Source organism: Microtus pennsylvanicus, chromosome 7, assembly GCF_037038515.1.
Source record: "Microtus pennsylvanicus isolate mMicPen1 chromosome 7, mMicPen1.hap1, whole genome shotgun sequence".
Classification (NCBI taxonomy): Eukaryota; Metazoa; Chordata; class Mammalia; order Rodentia; family Cricetidae; genus Microtus; species Microtus pennsylvanicus.
This window is the reverse complement of record NC_134585.1, coordinates 2151238-2169224: the sequence shown is the minus strand read 5'-3', so window position 1 is coordinate 2169224 and position 17987 is coordinate 2151238. Positions and strand designations below refer to the sequence as shown.

The 17987-nt window shown below is 57.2% G+C and overlaps 1 protein-coding gene across 2 annotated transcripts; it reads right to left on the bottom strand.

The window, feature by feature from the left end:
- Positions 1-638: 638 nt before the first annotated feature.
- On the bottom strand, positions 639-17499 carry LOC142854213 (complement C4). 2 transcript variants are annotated; one of them, XM_075979473.1, is made up of 42 exons: positions 17363-17498; positions 17075-17267; positions 16528-16729; positions 16267-16337; positions 16091-16179; positions 15846-15928; positions 15635-15731; positions 14924-15029; positions 14441-14573; positions 13013-13128; positions 12748-12924; positions 12414-12599; positions 12102-12287; positions 10977-11135; positions 10610-10736; positions 10153-10227; positions 9735-9929; positions 9541-9652; positions 9381-9451; positions 9002-9141; positions 8670-8879; positions 8108-8159; positions 7927-8016; positions 7600-7809; positions 7369-7444; positions 7110-7266; positions 6901-7017; positions 6640-6811; positions 6197-6429; positions 5956-6123; positions 5334-5393; positions 3835-3899; positions 3682-3710; positions 3123-3306; positions 2919-3009; positions 2727-2801; positions 1989-2091; positions 1761-1850; positions 1590-1688; positions 1373-1456; positions 987-1119; positions 639-847 (listed from the first exon to the last, which is right to left on the bottom strand). In XM_075979473.1, the coding sequence occupies exons 1-42, from the start codon at positions 17425-17427 to the stop codon at positions 706-708; spliced, it is 5223 nt and encodes a 1740-aa protein (XP_075835588.1). In that variant the 5' UTR covers positions 17428-17498; the 3' UTR covers positions 639-705. The 2 variants fall into 2 exon arrangements, with proteins under 2 accessions (XP_075835588.1, XP_075835589.1); XM_075979474.1 differs by lacking the exon at positions 3682-3710 and having other exon boundaries at positions 3806-3899; positions 17363-17499.
- Between the last annotated feature and the right edge of the window lie 488 nt (positions 17500-17987).

Genomic DNA, 17987 nt, shown 5'->3' with positions numbered 1-17987 from the left:
CTGGACCTTGCTCCTCCTCTTGCCCAGATGAGCCGGGAAACCACGTGATGGCCAAGAAACGCAACTGGCCCTAGGCCCAGTGCTGGGGAAGCAGCCCAAACATCAGGGTCTCTGAAGAAATCTTGGCCCCAAAATGAATTTTGTGCTTGTTATTCCCAATACCAGGCACCGCCCTTAACTGTGTTCATGCACATGTGTTAGCCCATGTGTGTTTGCACAGCTCCAACATGGCACATGGACAGGACTGCTGTAGTTCCTAAAAATCAGGAATGGCTTCAGAGCCCCCTGCCTCCTACATTCAGAATCTCAACGAGGTCAACAAGCTAAAACAGAGTTCAAACTGTGAACTCCAAACTCAGAACTCCAAATATACGGGATAGCATGGAGTGTGTGGTCTAAAGATGAGAGGTGTCCCTAAGGGGGCAGTGACTGTGACTCCCAGCAATAGGGCACTTGGGGCACTGGCTAGTGGACCCCAAGATGGGCTGAATTCTAGAGAGGCCTCAAGGAGAGTTCAACACAAGCTTACAACCCGAGGATCCCGAGACTCAGAATCCACAATTATACAAACTAAGCAAGGCCCACACAACCTGGATGGGGGTGGGCTGCCCCATCTACAGACAGACACACAGGCGCACTTTGCTGTCAAAAGCTTTTATTTATGCAAAGTCCTGGGCTGAGCTCAGGGGTCCAGAGTCCTGCGCCTCACACCTGGCACCCCTGGGTGCTGTACTCCCGCAGGAAGTCATGGAGCTGCACGCAGGCTGCCCGCTGGCGGGTGCTCCGGCACAGGCGCTCCGAGGGCATCTCCTCGATCCAGCTGTTGGAGTCCAGCAAGTACTGAGGGCTGCAGAAGACACAGGGAGGCTCAGGACGGGCACAGGAGACACCTGGCTTTGGAGGGACAGAACTAGGAGCCTAGGATCTGAACCCAAAGGAAGGTCACAGACATGGGGAGCTGGGGATGGCAGGGCCGGATGACTCACTCTCCCTTGAGGTCACTGGTGACCCCGTCCAGACCCATGATCAAGTATTCTTTGTTAGGCTCTAGGCGGAGGCGGCAAGAGGCCCGGACCAGGAAGTTGCGAGTCTGACCTACCGAAGCCTTGGCATCCTTGCCTGCGGGAATAAGACAGAAGACATCAGAGAAAGGAAGGCCAGGAGCCCTGGGCAGGGCTCTGTGGAGATCCTGCTATTTAACCCTCTCTGTCCTGATGGAAGTCCAGGTTCCCAGAGACCAGGAGATGGAAGGTGAGAGGATGGGGGTTCGCATTCGATTTATTCCCAATTTGGGGTTTTCCCAATTCTAAGAGGTCCCACACCCAGATCTCAGCCTCCACGACTCCCCAGTCCACCCGCCTCTCCTCCCTACTGAAATGCAGGACTTGGGTGATCTGGGTCTCAAAGAGGCGGAAGGCAGCTCTGCCATCTTCTCGGAGAACCTTAACCTGGAAGCCTGGAACGGGAAGGGAAAAGGAAGGGGAGTTGCAGCGACACAAAGAGGCCACAGGTGGGCTTGGGGGAAAGCAGGCAACCTGGGGAGACCACGGTGCTGGTGCCAAGCAGGATGGAGGCCGAGGGGCACTAACCGTACTCCACCCGGGGATAATAGCAGGCAAACTTCATCCTGTAGCCATCCTTGTCCAGCTCCCCTCGCTCCAGAGAGCGGCGCTGTTTAGGGCACTTCCCTGAGGGCAAGTGTCAGGTGAGACCAGCTGGGCGCCCCCACTTCCCAGCCCCGGCCCCAGGCCTCATCTCACCCTCGGCACACTGGCAGACATCGGCAGAGCACAAGGTGGACAGGAGCTTGCTCTTACTCGGTGCAGCATAAAACACAGAGCACTTGTGGTCTAGAGGAGAGCAGCCAGGAGTGAGGGCCTCTCCTCTCTGTCTCGGCATCTCAGGAGCCAGGGTCTCCCCACACCGTGGTACCCCTGTGAGGGGTCAGGCCCCCTGATCCTGCATGCCAGAGCATCCCAAGTGCTCACCGGGGCTGTAGTAGTCATACAGGACAGCGCTGGCCGGCTGCACCAGCCCCACGGCCACCTCCTGCAGGGCTCCAAAGCCCACACACTCCCGGGTGGTCGGGACCTGGAACCAGGAAGAAGGCTGCTCAAGGCCAGGCCGCTGCCTGCCTTGCTTCTGCTTGGTCACCGTGACCTTATCACCAGCACCCATCCCTCACGTTCTGTCATCTTCCTGACACTAGACTCGAAAAATGGGTCTCCAAGGCCTCTGATGACTTCACTGCCACCATGATGACCTTGCCCAGTCTCCAGTGCCCGAGGCCCTCTGCGGAGTCTCACTATAGGCACACATTCCCTGTGAGACCTTCCATGCAGGTTAGCTTCCCAACCCACTTGTCTCACCTGGCACCTCTCCTTCCCCAGGAACGCAGGCGTGGGCCCTGCTCCTGCACCCGTGTCCACAGTGGCCCCCACCTCTCCTTCCCCAGGAACGCAGGTGTGGGCCCTGCTCCCGCACCCGTGTCCACAGTGGCCCCCACCTCTCCCTGGCTCCCCATAAACCCTTGAGGGCTGATGACTGCCAAGCTAAACTCACAGCCCCATCCTGGCATTGAGGTGAGGCAGGACAGGTGAGCTCTCCAAGGCTCTCTGCCTCCCAGCCACATCCCCACCTCTTCCCTCACCAGGTGCCCACACCATCCGACCCTGACGAGGCAGGATGGAGACCCAGCTGCTTCCTGTGTGCCTCTCCACACTCACCGAGTCGAAGTACAGCAGGACATGGGGCCCATCGGTCTCAAAGTGGCTCACGTACCGGTCAGAGAGGGACGTCAGCTGCAGGGGAGGGGGACAGTCACAGGGCATGGCAGTGACGGGGCTCAGCACCTGGGGTGCTACAGAGATGGAGCAGGGCTCCCGAGGACAGAGGGTGACTGTGGGGGTTGACCGTACCTTCTCCAGGTCGGCCCTCAGGGCGTGGAATCCACTCAGGAGGGTGATGTCTGCGATAGCCATGCCAGACAACCCCACCTTGCCAGTGCGCCTACAGGGAGGAGGGGCGAGCTGTACAGGCTCCACCTGAACCACGCACTGGGCACGCCCCGCCACCGGCCTCCCCCCTCCCCACTGCATAAGCAGGAAGCAGGCAGCACCCACCAGATGCACACAGTGTACTGCACTCTGGACTCCTGCTCCTCGGCCACCTTGGGAGCCTCCCTTCTGCGGCGGCTCCTTCGACCCTCAAACAGCTGCAGGGGTGTCACAGGCTGAGAGTGGGCACTCGGATCATCTGCAGCTGGCATCTCATCCTCGTAGTCTTCATAGTCCTCGTAGGCTTCCCCTGTGCAGGGCCGTGGTGAGGGGTCTCAGCTGTGTCAGCCCTGTAGGGCTCATGACCCCTGACCAACACACAGGTGTATTTCCTACAGCCTGTGACTGCTCTGCAGAGCTCAGGACCCCTGACCAACACACGGGTGTATTTCCCACAGCCTGTGACTGCCCTGCAGGGCTCATGACCCCTGACCAACACACGGGTGTATTTCCTACAGCCTGTGACTGCTCTGCAGGGCTCAGGACCCCTGACCAACACACGGGTGTATTTCCCACAGCCTGTGACTGCCCTGCAGGGCTCAGGACTCCCGACCCACACTCACGGGTGTATTTCCCACAGCCTGTGACTGCCCTGCAGGGCTCAGGACCCCTGACCCACACTCACGGGAGTATTCCACATAGCCTGTGACTGTCCTGCAGGGCTCAGGACCTGTGGCCCACAATCACGGGTGTATTTCCCAGAGCCTGTGACTGCACTGCAGGGCTCAGGACCCCTGACCCACACTCACGGGTGTATTCCACATAGCCTGTGACTGACACTTCCATCTGCAGGTCCTGACAGGTCGTGTTCTTCAGGCTCAGGACATTGTAGGTACGGAGGACCTGGCTCAGTCAGAGACGGGACGAGAACATGGGACACACACAGCACAGACCTAGAGGGTCCTGAGCAGAGGGACCTAAGGCCCCCCTTTCTAAATTTCCCCAAGCCAACCCTAGATCTCCCGTCCCTCACCCAACCCCAATGAAGAAGCTAAATGAGGCCCTGGCCAAGATGTCAGAGCAGTGAGGAGGCCACCCTAGCCCAGCCTGCAGAAGGGGGCAGAGGCCACAACAGGATGCCCTGCAGAGGCTCCTCCAAGACAACACAGGACAGAATGCAGAGGAGACCTGTGGGGATGACAGCGGGCAGAGCCCAGCTGTGTAAGGGGAGGGCTGGAAGGCAAATCTGGTTTGCTTTCTAAGGGTCTAACGAGGATAAGAGAAAGGTCTGAATTTTCCCGATTTATCACTGCCTGAGTTGCATCCTACAAGGACGGGGGAGGTAGCAGGTCACAGGCATGAGACACTTCATGCAGGGCCTCAGAGCAGTAAAGAAAAGGACAGGTCCTGTGCTCTCTGGGCGGAGAGATGGCTCAGAGGTTAAGAGCACTGGCTGCTCTTCCAGAGGTCCTGAGTTCAATTCCCAGGAACACGTGGTGGCTCACAACCATCTGTAAATGAGACCTGGTGCCTTCCATGCCAGCAGTACACTGTATGCTTAATAAATAAATAAATCTAAAAAAAAAAGAAAGTAAACTACAGGTCCTGTACTCTCCCTAAAGCATACCCCGCCATGGTAAAACTATAACCACATTCAAATCAAAAGTACTAACGTGGCTCGAGCCTGCTTGACCTATTGTGTCTGAGATGACCTAACTGCTCCTAGACTTCCCCTAGCTGAGCTTAAAAGGGGTTGTGTCTTTCTTCTTGGGTCACAATTTTGAACAATGGAGACCCACATGCTGGAATAAAGGTTCTGTCTTTCACGCTATTTGAGTCTGGGGTCTTCCTTTGCAGTTCTCAGACCCTTACACAAGCTGGCCTCGAGTTCATTATCAAGCAGAGAGGACCTTGAGCTACTGGTCCTCCTGACTCTGCCCCCCACCTCTGCACCGTCAGGGGTTCCACTCACTCTGGGAGGTGGCACACTTTCCCGGGCTGCCAGTCTACTACATGCTGGGCAGTGACCAGAGGGGCAGCCTGAGACACAGCAAGGGTCACCCGGGCCAGCGGAGGGGGGCTGCTGACAGCTCTTGCGGGACAGCGAGCCTCAGGGAATAAAGGGGTCCCAGCAGCAGATGAGACAAACGGGAAGGAAAGGGGCATAGGACCTGGGTCTGGATGCTGTGGACAAGGGACTGGAGAGCCAGGACGTGCAGGTGAAGGAAACAGCAGAGACCCAGAAACCCAGAGGCTCAGGGAAGGACAGCAGCCAGCATGGAGCTCCGCCCACAAGGTCTCCCTAAGGCCCAGGCCGCCCTGCCCTGCTGGCCTCACCTTCAAGGTTCCTTTGCTGTTCCCTCCGACCTGCACAGTGATCTTGCTGCCCAGGGAGAACTTCCAGGAGGGAGAGAAAAGCAGGTCAGAGGGCACAGGATGAGTCCCTCAAAGCAGTGCATCCTGCCACCCCGCCCAGAAGGCTCCTCCTTTGTTGAAGCAGCTCTCCCCAGCCTCCCAGGCCAGCGGTTCTCAACCTGTGGGGCCTGACCCCTTTGAGGGTTGAACAACCGATTCCCAGGGATCACCTCAAACCATGAGAAACCATACATATTTACAGTAGGATTGATACCACTAGCGAAATGACAGTTAGGAAGTAGCAATGGATCACATGGTTTCACATGGTTGGAGGTCACGGCATGAGGAACCGTATTATAGGGCGGCAGCCTTAGGAAGGAGGAGGACCACTGTCCTGGACCCTAGTGTGGGCTCCGCACACACGCTGTATTATGGGTGAGGGAATATCCCCAAGGTTTAGTCACGCGGCCAGGAGAAAGGTCAGTCTTCCCACAACACCCTCAGGAGAGAGCGCGACTATCATGACCGCACATGGGGGTGGATAGACCACGCTTCAGACCTGGCCCAAACCCCATAGCAGCCCATCAGGGAGGGTGTGGGTCACCTTCAGCTCCTCCTCCAGGCCCTTGACCTGGTGGTTGTTCAGTTGCAGCGCGTGAGACTTGAACCCATTGCGGCCCAGGGAACTGAGAGTCACATTGAGGACCCTCTCCTCTGCGCTGTGGGATGCAATCCAGTATGCAGACAGGGCGTCCAGAGTGACCACTGTGTCCTAAGGAGATTAGGCTAGGAGTCAGGCACGTGATCTCGGGACCACCTACCTAGAGCCCTATGGCTGCCCCTACCTGGGTACTGCGGAATCCCCCTTCGAAGCTGCCCTGGTGGGTGAGCCAGGATGCGGCCTTGTCGGCCATTTCTCCCTTGCCCTCCCTCAGCAGCAGATGTAAGAGGCCATAGGCTGTGGTCTCGATCCACAGGGCTGGGGCCCGGGGCACAGGTTCCGATGGGCTACGAGGAGCCGGGGTGGTCAACACAGCATCGTTCTGAGAGCCAGGGACAAAGCCCCAGTAGAGGTTTCCTGGAAGGCAAGGGAAGGCAAGGGAAGGCAAGGGAAGGGCATGTTGAACAGAGAAACTGCATTTGCAGCTGAGCAAGCCGGCTCTCTCTCGCCCCCTGCTGGTCGCCCCTCTTCCACGCCTGAGCCCTGAAAGGCCCCTTCTTTTCAGTCTGTCTCTGCAGGGCAATCCCAAGGGTCCCAGGCATTCTGCCAGGCCGCCCTTGCCCTCACCGTCAGCTTCCTCAGCCATGGCCATCAGGCTGTTGTGGGCAACATTCCTCAGGTCCTCGGAGGCCTTGGTCAGTGTCAGGGCATAGGCTGTGATGGCAGCTGCGTGGGCGCCCAGGAGCCCAGCACTGGCCTTCTGCCCCAAGAACTCATTTGCCTTGGAGATGGAGGCTTCCTAGAAGAAACCAGAGGCCTGAGCCGGTCTGCCCGGCTCCCAGACAGGACAGCTGGGACCACGAAGGGACAGCGTGTTGGCTTCCTTACCACTCTGTCCTTCAGCTGCTGGGCTCTCCCGTCCGGGAAGACGTCCAGTCCATGGTGAAGGGCAATGACCACAAAGGCGGTGAGGGCCACATTCTCATCATGACCCACCAAGCCCCCCTGGTAAGGAGAGAATGAGGGTGTCAGGCCAGAGTGGTAGGGACGCAGACAGTCTTACTGTTGACATCTCAGGGACTCTTGCATGCTCACACCTGCATGTCTCTGTGAATGACTGGACATGGGTCGTGGAATGAGCCATCACCTAGCTGCTGGGATAACAGCCAGGCAGCCGTCTCCTGCAGCTTCTCTGGGGCGTCGCCCACCTGCTCCTGCGCCAAACTCAGGATCTTCAGCACAAAGGCCGTGAGCCTAAAGGAAGGAAGGGATAGCTGGAGACAAGGCTAGACCCTCTGGTGACTGGTTTGTAGTCTCTTGTTCTTCTGAGGCCCTGAACACACAGCCCAGCCTCACCAGGTGCTGCTGTCCCTGTGCAACCAAGCCCCAAAGGAGCCATCTTTCTTCCGGAACTGCTGGATGCGCATGTGCCCTGGAAGGGAGAGCTGGCTGTGAGGTGACGTGCCCGCTCTCCCGCTGTCTGTGCCCAGGCTGTGCACCCAGCGACCACCCCCAGCTTTTTCTAGGCTCCCAGCAGCCCATCATGCCCTCCCTGCCTGTGACTCTGACTTTTACTGAACACAGAACCTTTCTGGATGAGATCCACAGCACGGTCCTTGGTCTCAGGGGGTAGTTTGCTCCACTGCTCTGTCTTGTCCAGGTAGTGGGAAGCAGTCAGAGTAGGAGCCAAATAGATCATGGTTTGTTCTGCACAACCCCGGGGAAGTCTCAGAAGGGAGGCCACGCCTCCCGGGGACAAGGCACCTTCAGAGCCCAAAGTTTCCAAGGGTTCAGAGGCTGTGAAGGAAGAGAAGGTGAGGATGAGACTGTGGGGACCCAGCCTCACAGGGAAACACTGCAGCCTACAGGTTTCAGGCACACGCAAGTGCTCATGGGAAAGGACCAGACTCAGACCTGTAACCCTGACGAAGCTGCTGAAATCCCCATCAGGGATGATGTTGGGATCAGAGCTGCCGGGAATTTCCAAAGTCCGGGCTCGGTTATCTAGGGAGATGAGAGGAGCTGGCGGTCGGCCCCTGTGCCCCTTAACTACTGCCCCATGGAACTGGCAGCTGGGGTAGGAGGAGCCACTCACCCAGGGGGTTGAGTTCGTAGACCATCTCTTCTCTGTGGATGGCCCCTTCCTTCTGTCTCAGTCAAAAATATGGAGGCAGGGATCAGCCAGGAGTACACGAGCCCCTCCTGGGGCAGACACCCTAGGACTTAGAGCTAACTTCATGGATGGGAACCCTGGTCAACCCGGCTCACGGGTCTACCATGCAGAGTCCTAGGTTTAACTCCCAGCACCGCAAACAGTAAATGACATAGAGGAAAAACGTCAGAAACAGCTAGCTGTGACCATGCCTGCCTGTGAGCCCAGCAATTGGGAAGGCAAAGGCTCAGGATTACTGTAAGTTCAAGGCCAGCTTGGGCTACATATCATATCTAGAATCAGTCTGAGGCTAGCCTGGGCTACATATCTAGCCTCTGTCTGAAAAGTAGTAAACATATAAAATTTCAGAGACAGAGCTGAGTCACAATCGCAGTGGCGGGAGGGTTAGCAGTGCACTAGGTTTGGGCGCTGAGCTCTGGTCTCGCCAGCGGATACTAAAGAACATAGCCGGGAACCAGAGCCTAGAATAGGGGCAGTCACTTACTTCGATTTGCAGAATCTTAGAGACAGCATCTCCCACGAAATTCTCAATAGACCCTCGAGCCACCACTTTCAGGGACACAGAGGCAGCAGCCGTGGGTACCACAGAGAAGGCCACAGGCCGGGCAGAGCCTGCGGGCACCGACACCTGCTGAGCCAGCCCTCCACCACCAGCCATGCACAGTCCTTCCACGGGGGACACATGGACACTCACCTGAGGACAGGAAAACAGGGCTGGCCAGAGTCCTAATCCAGCCAAGTCTGCTGCCTGTCCTGTCCCTGCTAGCACCCACCCTTCCCCCCAGCCCTGAGTGCACATGCTCCCATGGGTCTCACAGTCACGTCAGTATTGAGATAGTTGTAGAGAACGGGCCGCAACTCGAGCTGCTCAAAGCGGCGGACAGACGTGGGCAGGCGCAGATGCAGGTGGAATTCTCGGAACACGCGCACACGGGTCGGTGTGGCTACACACAGGCCTGTGGATGGGGAAAGGAGGCAGGGGCAGGGGTGCAGGGACATGAGTACCTCAGGGCACAGGAAGGCAGGGTCTGGCAATGACTCCACTCTGCCCTCAGTTTTGACAGCTCTCAGGATAGATGCACACCAGGGGAGGTCTTCCCAGGTGCATGGGCTCCACCCCGTGCTGGGAGCAGAGGGCTAAGCAGTCAAGGGGAAGGGAAGGGAGCAGCCTGAGGTGTGGGCAGGGTTACCTCACCTTTGCTTCTGGACAGGCTCACGCCATGAATCTCCCATGTGGTCAGAGAGTCAGGGAGCAACAGTGTTAGCCTGTAGTGGAAATTCAGAGAAGCCATGTCACTGCACGGGGCTGTCCCCAGAACCAGCCTGGTGGCCGGGTAAGCAGCCCAGGCCCTCACAGTTTGGAGCGGTCCACGGGCTCCACTCTCCAGAGCCAGTTCTCCGGGAAGTAGCTGCGCACGAGGATGTCATCTTCATCAATCAGGTCTTCCTCCTGCAGCACCTCCTGGGCTGGGGGAGGGGCACAGGAGTGAGGGGAGGTTTGGCCCTCTCAGGCACCACTACTGTTCCCCAGCTTCACCTGGCTGCTCACCTCGGGCAAAGCCCGCCTGGCTTCTGCTCTGGTTCTTGCGCAGGACCTCAGCAAACAGGCAACAGGACAAGAAGGGCTCCTGGCAGCTGGCCGGCCGCACCCGGGCTGCCCGCTGCTCACAGGTGCGCACCATGGGCAACCTTGTCAGCCCGTCCTGGCAGCAGCGCTTGGCCTCTGGGGAAGCATACTGGCCCACTGGTAGGCCAGGGGAGGCTGGGCAGGTGCAGGACCTGAACCTCAGCCCCACCGTCCCCTGGAGAAACCAGGATGTGCCCGGAGAACCGTCAGGAGGCCGATGGACTGTCCCATCCAGCCTCCACCTGCAACCCTTGCCTTCCCGGCCCTCAATGCCACAGCTGGCTGAGGGGCTGCAGAGGACAGAGAGGCAGACCCCACCCTGGTGCCTCCCACAACTCACACTTCTCACTGACAGCCTTCTGGAAGTCCACGCTTCTCTTTTGCCGGCTTTTCTTCTCCTTGGGACAACTCAGGCCTGGCAGAGAGCAAGAGGGCCACGGCCAAGCAGTGAGGAGCTGGGTCACCCTCCTTCCCTGTCCGCGGCCAGGCCTTTTCACCCTTAAATCCTGCAGTCGGCCTCCCTCCCTCGGGTGCTCCCACTGCTCCAGTCTTTCTGGTTTTTTTAGTAATATTAGCTGTTTTCTGTTTCCATTCTATCTCTTTTTGTTTTAGTCTTTTGAGACAGGGCTTCTCTGTGTAGTCCTGCCTGTCCTGGACTCACTCTAGACCAAGATGTCCAGGGACTCACAGAGAGAGATCCGCCTTCCTCTGCCTCCCGGCTGCTTAGATCCCTTGCCCCATTCCTACACCACCCCAGCCTTTCCTCCCTTGTCTGGTCCCCCTGGCTCCATTCTTACCCTCCCTGACTTGACTTAGTTGGTCTCCATCAGAAAAGGCCAGACCAGCAGCCTGGAACACCTCAAGGGCATTGTCCCCACCTCCAGGACCACAGCCAAGGTTGTAGCTGTTCATTACTTCAAAGACCTGGCAGGGTAAGGAAGAGATGCTGGGACACAGGAGTGGCTGAGGGGCACGGCCTGTCACTCTGCTGAGGGTATTGGGGCAGGGCTTGAAGAAAGTTGAGCATTGTGGAGTTAGAACTGGAGACCAAGGGTAAGAGAGGAAGGGGCCAGGCTCAAGGCTCCAAGGCAAGGCCGAGAGGGGCCTGAGGCATCTGGGTAAGTGGAGCTTAGGCTCACAGGAAATGGAGAGGGCTTGACAAACCTTGCCCATGTCGAGGGGTTTGTGAGTCTTGCCACCCACAGCATACAGAGCCGTGTCCACGGCACCCAGGGCCACCAGGGCTTGGGGGTCTGTCTTAATCTGCAGCTTCATGCTGTCCCCAGTGCGATACTCCTTGGCACCATCCACGTTCAGTTCCAGCTGGCCGAAATAGGAAGTACAGGGCAGTCAGCGGGGCAGAGAGGGCTAGGGACGTGGACCAGAGGCTAAAAGTGTGTGCCATTCAGTCATGACGACTGGAATCTGAAAATCCTGTAACTCCGGCCTGAAAGGTGGAGACGGGATTCCCAGAGCAGGGCGGTTAGCAAGAGTAGGCTTCTCAATGAGCGCCGGAGACACCGAGGGAAGCTGCCTCCATGAATAAGGCAGAAGAGCAATCCAAAATGACTCCCAATCTCCACAAGCACATGCAAACTCATGCATGCATGTCCATGCAACATACGAGATATACGCATGCATAAGCCAACCTCACTAACACACACACACACTCAGAGAGAGAGAGAGAGAGACAAGATATACACAGGCACAAGCCCACCTCACTAAACACACACACACACACACACACTCAGAGAGAGAGACAAGATATACACGCACACAAGCCTGCCTCACGTACATACACACTCAGAGAGACGAGATATACACACGCAAGAGCCCGCCTCACTAACACACACACACAGAGAGAGACAAGATATACACGCACACAAGCCCGCCTCACTAACACACACACTCAGAGAGAGAGAGAGACGAGATATACACACGCAAGAGCCCGCCTCACTAACACACACACACACACTCAGAGACGAGATATACACACGCACGAGCCCGCCTCACTAACACACACACTCAGAGAGAGAAAGAGAGAGAGACAAATTATACTCGCACACAAGCCCGCCTCACTAACACAAACAGAGAGAGAGAGACGAGATATATACACGCAAGAGCCTGCCTCAAAAACACACACACACACACACACACACAGACGAGATATACACATGCACGAGCCCGCCTCACTAAATAACATACACACAGAGAGAAGAAAGAGAGAGAGAGAGAGAGAGAGAGAGAGAGAGAGAGAGAGAGACAGACTGCCTGTGCAGCCCCAGTCACCTGGCCCTCACAGTCCCCAGGCTGCACATGAATGAGCAGGGAGTTGGCCACAGGAAGTCCTTGGTGGTAGAAGTAGGCCACAACATAGAAGGAAGGGGCCAGACGATGGTCCACCAGCACAGAGACAGAGGTCAGGGTCCTCCTGGGCTCCCGGTTCATGATCACGATCTGGCCCCGGGAGAGGATCTGAGACAAAAAGGAGCAGTGAGTGAATTCTGCTTGGTGTAGACCCTACCCTGTCCTGAACCTGAGCCCAGGCCTGCAGAGGCCTCTGCCCAACACCAACAAACCTATACCCCAAGTCCCCCATACCATGTAGTAGTAATGAGAGAAGGTAGGCCCCTCAATGCCCACAGTTCGCAGGTTCAGGATGAAGTTGTCCCCCACACGAGGGGGTTGAAGGTCTTGGGGCTCAATGGACAGAAAGCCAGAGCTTCCTGGAGGCGGACCTTTCACTGTGAGCCTGGCTAGGGCCGGATAGACAGAGCCTGCAGACACCTGGACAGAAGGGCAGGGAAGGCCGGGGTCTATGACAAGGACCCAGGTGCACAACTGCTTCCCCCAGACTCAAGCAGAAGCACTCAGAAAATGACTCTCAAGCCCTCTCTTCCCGCACGCCCAACCCCAGCGCTCAGAGAAGCACTACCAAGAGCTTCAGTTCTGTGGTGCCTGGTGGGACAGGGATGGGAAGGCTGACTTGGCCGACCCCGTTGGTGTTCTGCTCTAAGTCGAGGACTCTTGAGCCAGAGCCAGCGGACAACGTAGCAGAAACTTTGACAGGAACGTCAGAGGCTGTGGAGCCTGACATCTCTCGGACCACGGCCTGGAGGGACATGGGTGAGAAAAAGGCCATGCTCAGGACTGTGCGGCCCACGCGTGTGCCCCTCTGCTCCCGCCCTTCAGAGAAGAACCTGCAGAACGAAGTGGGCTCCAGGCACAAGGTGCTGCTTGGTGTTGCTGAGGTCCAAGGAGAAGGCAGATGACACAAAGCGCCAGGATGTGAGCTCTGCCTCCTCCATCTCCCCACCTATAGGGCAGAGAGGGGGCAGATAGGGGGAGTAAGGAACCCAGGAAAGAGACAGGAGTCAGGAAATGGCTCAAGCATCCTTCCCTCCTCACTTGTGTGTAACATGTCTGTCGGGTGCGTGAGTGGACAGATGGAAGGTACAAGACAACTGGGAACAGACAGGCCCAGAGAGAGGCAGATTCGGGGTCGTTGCTCTTGGCTGTGTGTCTGAGATGCAGGCAGACATCAGGGCGGTACCGAGGATGAGGAGCTGGGAAAACGGTGTAACTGGCATTTATTTTATATTATTTATTTAGTTAGGTTTTTTGAAACAGGGTTTCTCTGTGTAGCCCTGGATGTCCTGCACGTCCTCTGTAGACCAGGCTGGCCTGGAACTCAAGATCCACCTGCCCCTCGCTCCCTTCCAAGTGCTGGGGTCAAAGGCCTGCACCACGGCTGCAGGGCTGCACTGACAGTATCAATGCTGCACCATGGCTGCAGGGCTGCAGGGCTGCACTGACAGTATCAATGCTGCACCACGGCTGCAGGGCTGCACAGACAGTATCAATGCTGCACCACCACGGCTGCAGGGCTGCACTACAGTATCAATGCTGCACCACCACGGCTGCAGCGCTGCACTGACAGTATCAATGCTGCACCACCACGGCTGCAGGGCTGCACTGACAGTATCAATGCTGCACCACGGCTGCAGGGCTGCACTGACAGTATCAATGCTGCACCACGGCTGCAGGGCTGCACTGACAGTATCAATGCTGCACCACCACGGCTGCAGGGCTGCACTACAGTATCAATGCTGCACCACCACAGCTGCAGGGCTGCACTGATTATATCAATGCTGCACCACCATGGCTGCATTGACAGTTTCAATGCTGCACCACCACGGCTGCAGGGCTGCACTACAGTATCAATGCTGCACCACGGCTGCAGGGCTGCACTGACAGTATCAATGCTGCACCACGGCTGCAGGGCTGCACAGACAGTATCAATGCTGCACCACCACGGCTGCAGGGCTGCACTGACAGCATCAATGCTGCACCACCACGGCTGCAGCGCTGCACTACAGTATCAATGCTGCACCACGGCTGCAGGGCTGCACAGACAGTATCAATGCTGCACCACCACGGCTGCAGGGCTGCACTACAGTATCAATGCTGCACCACGGCTGCAGGGCTGCACAGACAGTATCAATGCTGCACCACCACAGCTGCAGGGCTGCACAGACAGTATCAATGCTGCACCACGGCTGCAGGGCTGCACTACAGTATCACTGTGCCCCCCGTGTCTAGGTTGGCAGCAGAAGAAAGCCACCCACCTGGAGACTCGATGACGGCTGCCGCAGCATAGAGGCGCAGCCCCTCCAGGTCTGCAGTCCCAACACTGACTTTACCCAGGGCAGCCTGGAGCTGGTCCTTTGAGATGGAAACTTGACTCTGGCCTTCCACCAACTAAACAAAGACAACAGCATGTAAGTGAGGATCCCTCTTCTGTTCAGTGCCCTCCTCACCACACTCCTGCCTGTGTCTGGGCGTCCTGGCTCAGTGCCCTCCTCACCACATCCCTACCTGGTGTGGGTCCCCAGGCTCCGTGCCCTCCTCACCACACCCCTGCCTTGGTCTGTGTCTCCAGGCTCAGTGCCCTCTTCACCACACCCCTACCAAGGCCTGGGTTCCCAGGCTCCATGCCCTCTTCACCACACCCCTACCTTGGTCTGTGTCTTCAGGCTCAGTGCCCTCCTCACCACACCCCTACCTGGTGTGGGTCTGCAGGTTCTGTGCCCTCTTCATCACGCCCCTACCTTAGTCTGGGTCTCCAGGCCCCGAAGGAAAGTCTTCTTCCCATCCTCATCCATGAGTGCAAAGCGCGTGTACGCCACACCCTGCACAGGCTTCCCGTAGATATACCTGTTCCCACGGGAGATTCAGAGAGCTGAGAGCTGGGGAAATACCTCAGCAGGCCAGGTGATTACCATGCCAGCACCAAGACCTGAATTCAACTCCCCTGAATCCATGTAGATCACCAGGTGAGACAGCATCCACTTGTAAATCCAGCAGTGGGAAGGTGGAGGCAGGGGGCTTGGGGTTGCCTAGACAGCCAGCCTAGCCCTTTAAGTAAGTTCCATCTCAATGAGAGACTGTCTCTCCAAGGAGATGGACAGAGATCCTAACAATGACCCGAGGTTGTCCCCTACCTGCGCATACATGTACGCACACTCATGCCCCTGCACTCGTAAACACACACATGCACATCTTTAATCCCAGTACTCAAGAGGCAGATGAACTGCTGTGAGTTCAGGCCAGCCTGGTCTATTAGGTGGGTACACAGGGAGGGAAAGACAAGGTCTCAAAAACAAAACTAAAGAAGAAGAAGGAAGCAAGGAAGGAAAAAAGGGAGAGAGGGAGGGAGGGAGGAAGGGAGGGAGGGAGGAAGGGAGGAAGGGAGGAATGGAGGCGATAGAGCTGGGCTCTGCAGGGCGATTCCCGGGTGTGGGCAAGAGGGTGGCGGTCACCTGGCCTGGATGTCTAACTGTATTTCATCCATGTAGCCGGGCACTGACAGGATATACGGCTTCTGTGGGGTGATCTTCACTTCAAAGTTGGGAAGAACTGAATGGGGTAAAGAGATGAGTGGCCAGGTACCAGACAAAGGGTCCTCCACAGCTCCCTCCCGCGGGGCTGCCCTGCCTCACCTCCTGTCCCCACCCACACTTCAGCACTTACTGTATTTCTTCACCTCAAAGCGGGCACTTCTATTGGACTGCAGGCCGTCTGAGAACCTCGCTGAGATCGTCCAGGTCCCCGGCCTGACAGTGGACAAGGGAGAGACTTCAGCTACACACAGACAGCCCATGGCCTGCATCCTCCAGAAGAGGCTTGGGGGGCACAGGGCCAGAGCATCTGGAATGTGAGCCCCTATGTCAGAGGGACGTGTCGATAGAGGGGTGGCCTGAGGTGGGGCAGCTCACTCTGAGATGTCTGGGATCACGAAGTCATCCTGGAAGATGGACGTAGGAGCAAACACCTCCTTCTTCCGAACACGGAGGCCATTAGAGTTCTGCGGGGGAGTGGGGAGTGTCAGTGTGGTCAGGTGGGAGATCACACCAGTGCACAGGGTCAAGAAGGTCGGGGGTCAGGCACTCACCTCCACCATAACTGTGAGGGTGTCGGTGGAAGGGCGCATCTTGTGATCCAGTGCAAAAACCCGGTAACGAACTAAGAGTGGAGGATGAGAGGTAAGAGCCCCCGCGCAGAGGGACAGGGACCCCAGGAGGCGCTGGGGACTAAACCCTAAGCGGTCCTCTGGGTGGTGCCGTCCGTGGGGTCACCTCACACAGAGGACACCAAGCGCAGGCTCTGAGCACCCTGGGAGAGGAAAGCAGAGGCGCTGAGGCAGGAGGCTCACCCCGCTGGCCAGGGTTATAAACAGGCTGGTCAGTCTGCACGAAGATGTGCCCACGGCGAGAAGAGAACAGTAGGTTGACGCCCTGTGTGTCTGTGGCTTTGGACAGGGAGCTCTTTAGCCAGGAAGACTGAGCCACCAGCTGGACGTGGGGGGCTCTGCGTAGCTCAAAGAGGCCACAGTTGCTCACATAAGGCAGTGGGACCTGTCAGGAGTAGGCGGGGAGAGACTGTCCAAGACGAAAGGGACTCAGAGCCCAGGACAGGGACACTAAGACCAGTGGGCGGGCCAGCCATAATGGCGTGTGGCAGTAACCCCAGCACTCGGGCGGCCAGCGGAGGACTGCTGAGCGACCACTCGCAATCCAAAAATAAACATAAAAGGCAACAGAAGAACCTGGTGGATCACAGCACTCGGGAGGCTGAGGCAGGAGGATTGCTGGGAGTTCAAAGCCAGGCTGTTACATAGCAAGCTCCTGTCTGTGACTAAGCAAACAGCAGAGGGTACACAGGGAGGCCTAAGAAACAGCAGGGGTGTGGGCACTGGTTACCTCGAGGCTGAGAAGCACAAAAGCATTTCCTGAACTGAGCACAAAATCCTTCTTTGGGCTGCAGATGCGACCATTTTGGTTTCTCAGGAACACTGATCCTTTTACTTGCTGTCCTGGAGGGGCATCCTGGAGCTGCAAGCCCACTGACAGAGGGACCCCCAAATTCACCACAGAAGGGGAGAAGAGGAGCAACCTGGGAGAACAGTAGAGGTACTTCAGACCCGGCCTAAGACCACCACCCCACTCCCCCTAAGCCGCACCCACAAGCCCAGTGTCTGGCCCCAGGACCTGGGCTTCTGCAGAGACAAGGCAACGATGCTCAGCACCCAGAGCAGTCCCCACAGGAGCCGCATGGCTGCAGGGTCCAGGGAGGTCAGACCTGTCTGGTCAGAGGTCTGCTCCCTTCTGGGCAACCTAGGCCTGGGGCAGTTTGACTCTGGACCTTGCTCCTCCTCTTGCCCAGATGAGCCGGGAAACCACGTGATGGCCAAGAAACGCAACTGGCCCTAGGCCCAGTGCTGGGGAAGCAGCCCAAACATCAGGGTCTCTGAAGAAATCTTGGCCCCAAAATGAATTTTGTGCTTGTTATTCCCAGTACCAGGCACCGCCCTTAACTGTGTTTATGCACATGTGTTAGCCCATGTGTGTTTGCACAGCTCCAGCATGGTACATGGACAGGACTGCTGTAGTTCCTACAAATCAGGAATGGCTTCAGAGCCCCCTGCCTCCTACATTCAGCACACTGAACTGCAGTCTTCTGCTTGGGGCAGGCTCTAACCGAAAGCTTCCGTTCAGAAAATAGCATACACCTAGTCACACAGGGAAATGGCCTGAGGAATCCTTGTTCTCTCTCTGAACTAAGACAAAATTCTCAGCCCTAATCGTGGCTTCACCCTATCCACAGACACCTGTG

Excerpts from the sequence above, each read along its gene's own strand:
- LOC142854213 (XM_075979474.1), bottom strand. The coding sequence starts at position 17,427 with ATGCGGCTCCTGTGGGGACTGCTCTGGGTGCTGAGCATCGTTGCCTTG. Across the intron at positions 13,129-14,440 it reads AGCCGTCATCGAGTCTCCAG|GTGGGGAGATGGAGGAGGCA; the intron begins GTGGGTGGCTTT and ends TCTGCCCTATAG. Across the intron at positions 848-986 it reads ACCAGTGACCTCAAGGGAGA|CCCTCAGTACTTGCTGGACT; the intron begins GTGAGTCATCCG and ends TGTCTTCTGCAG.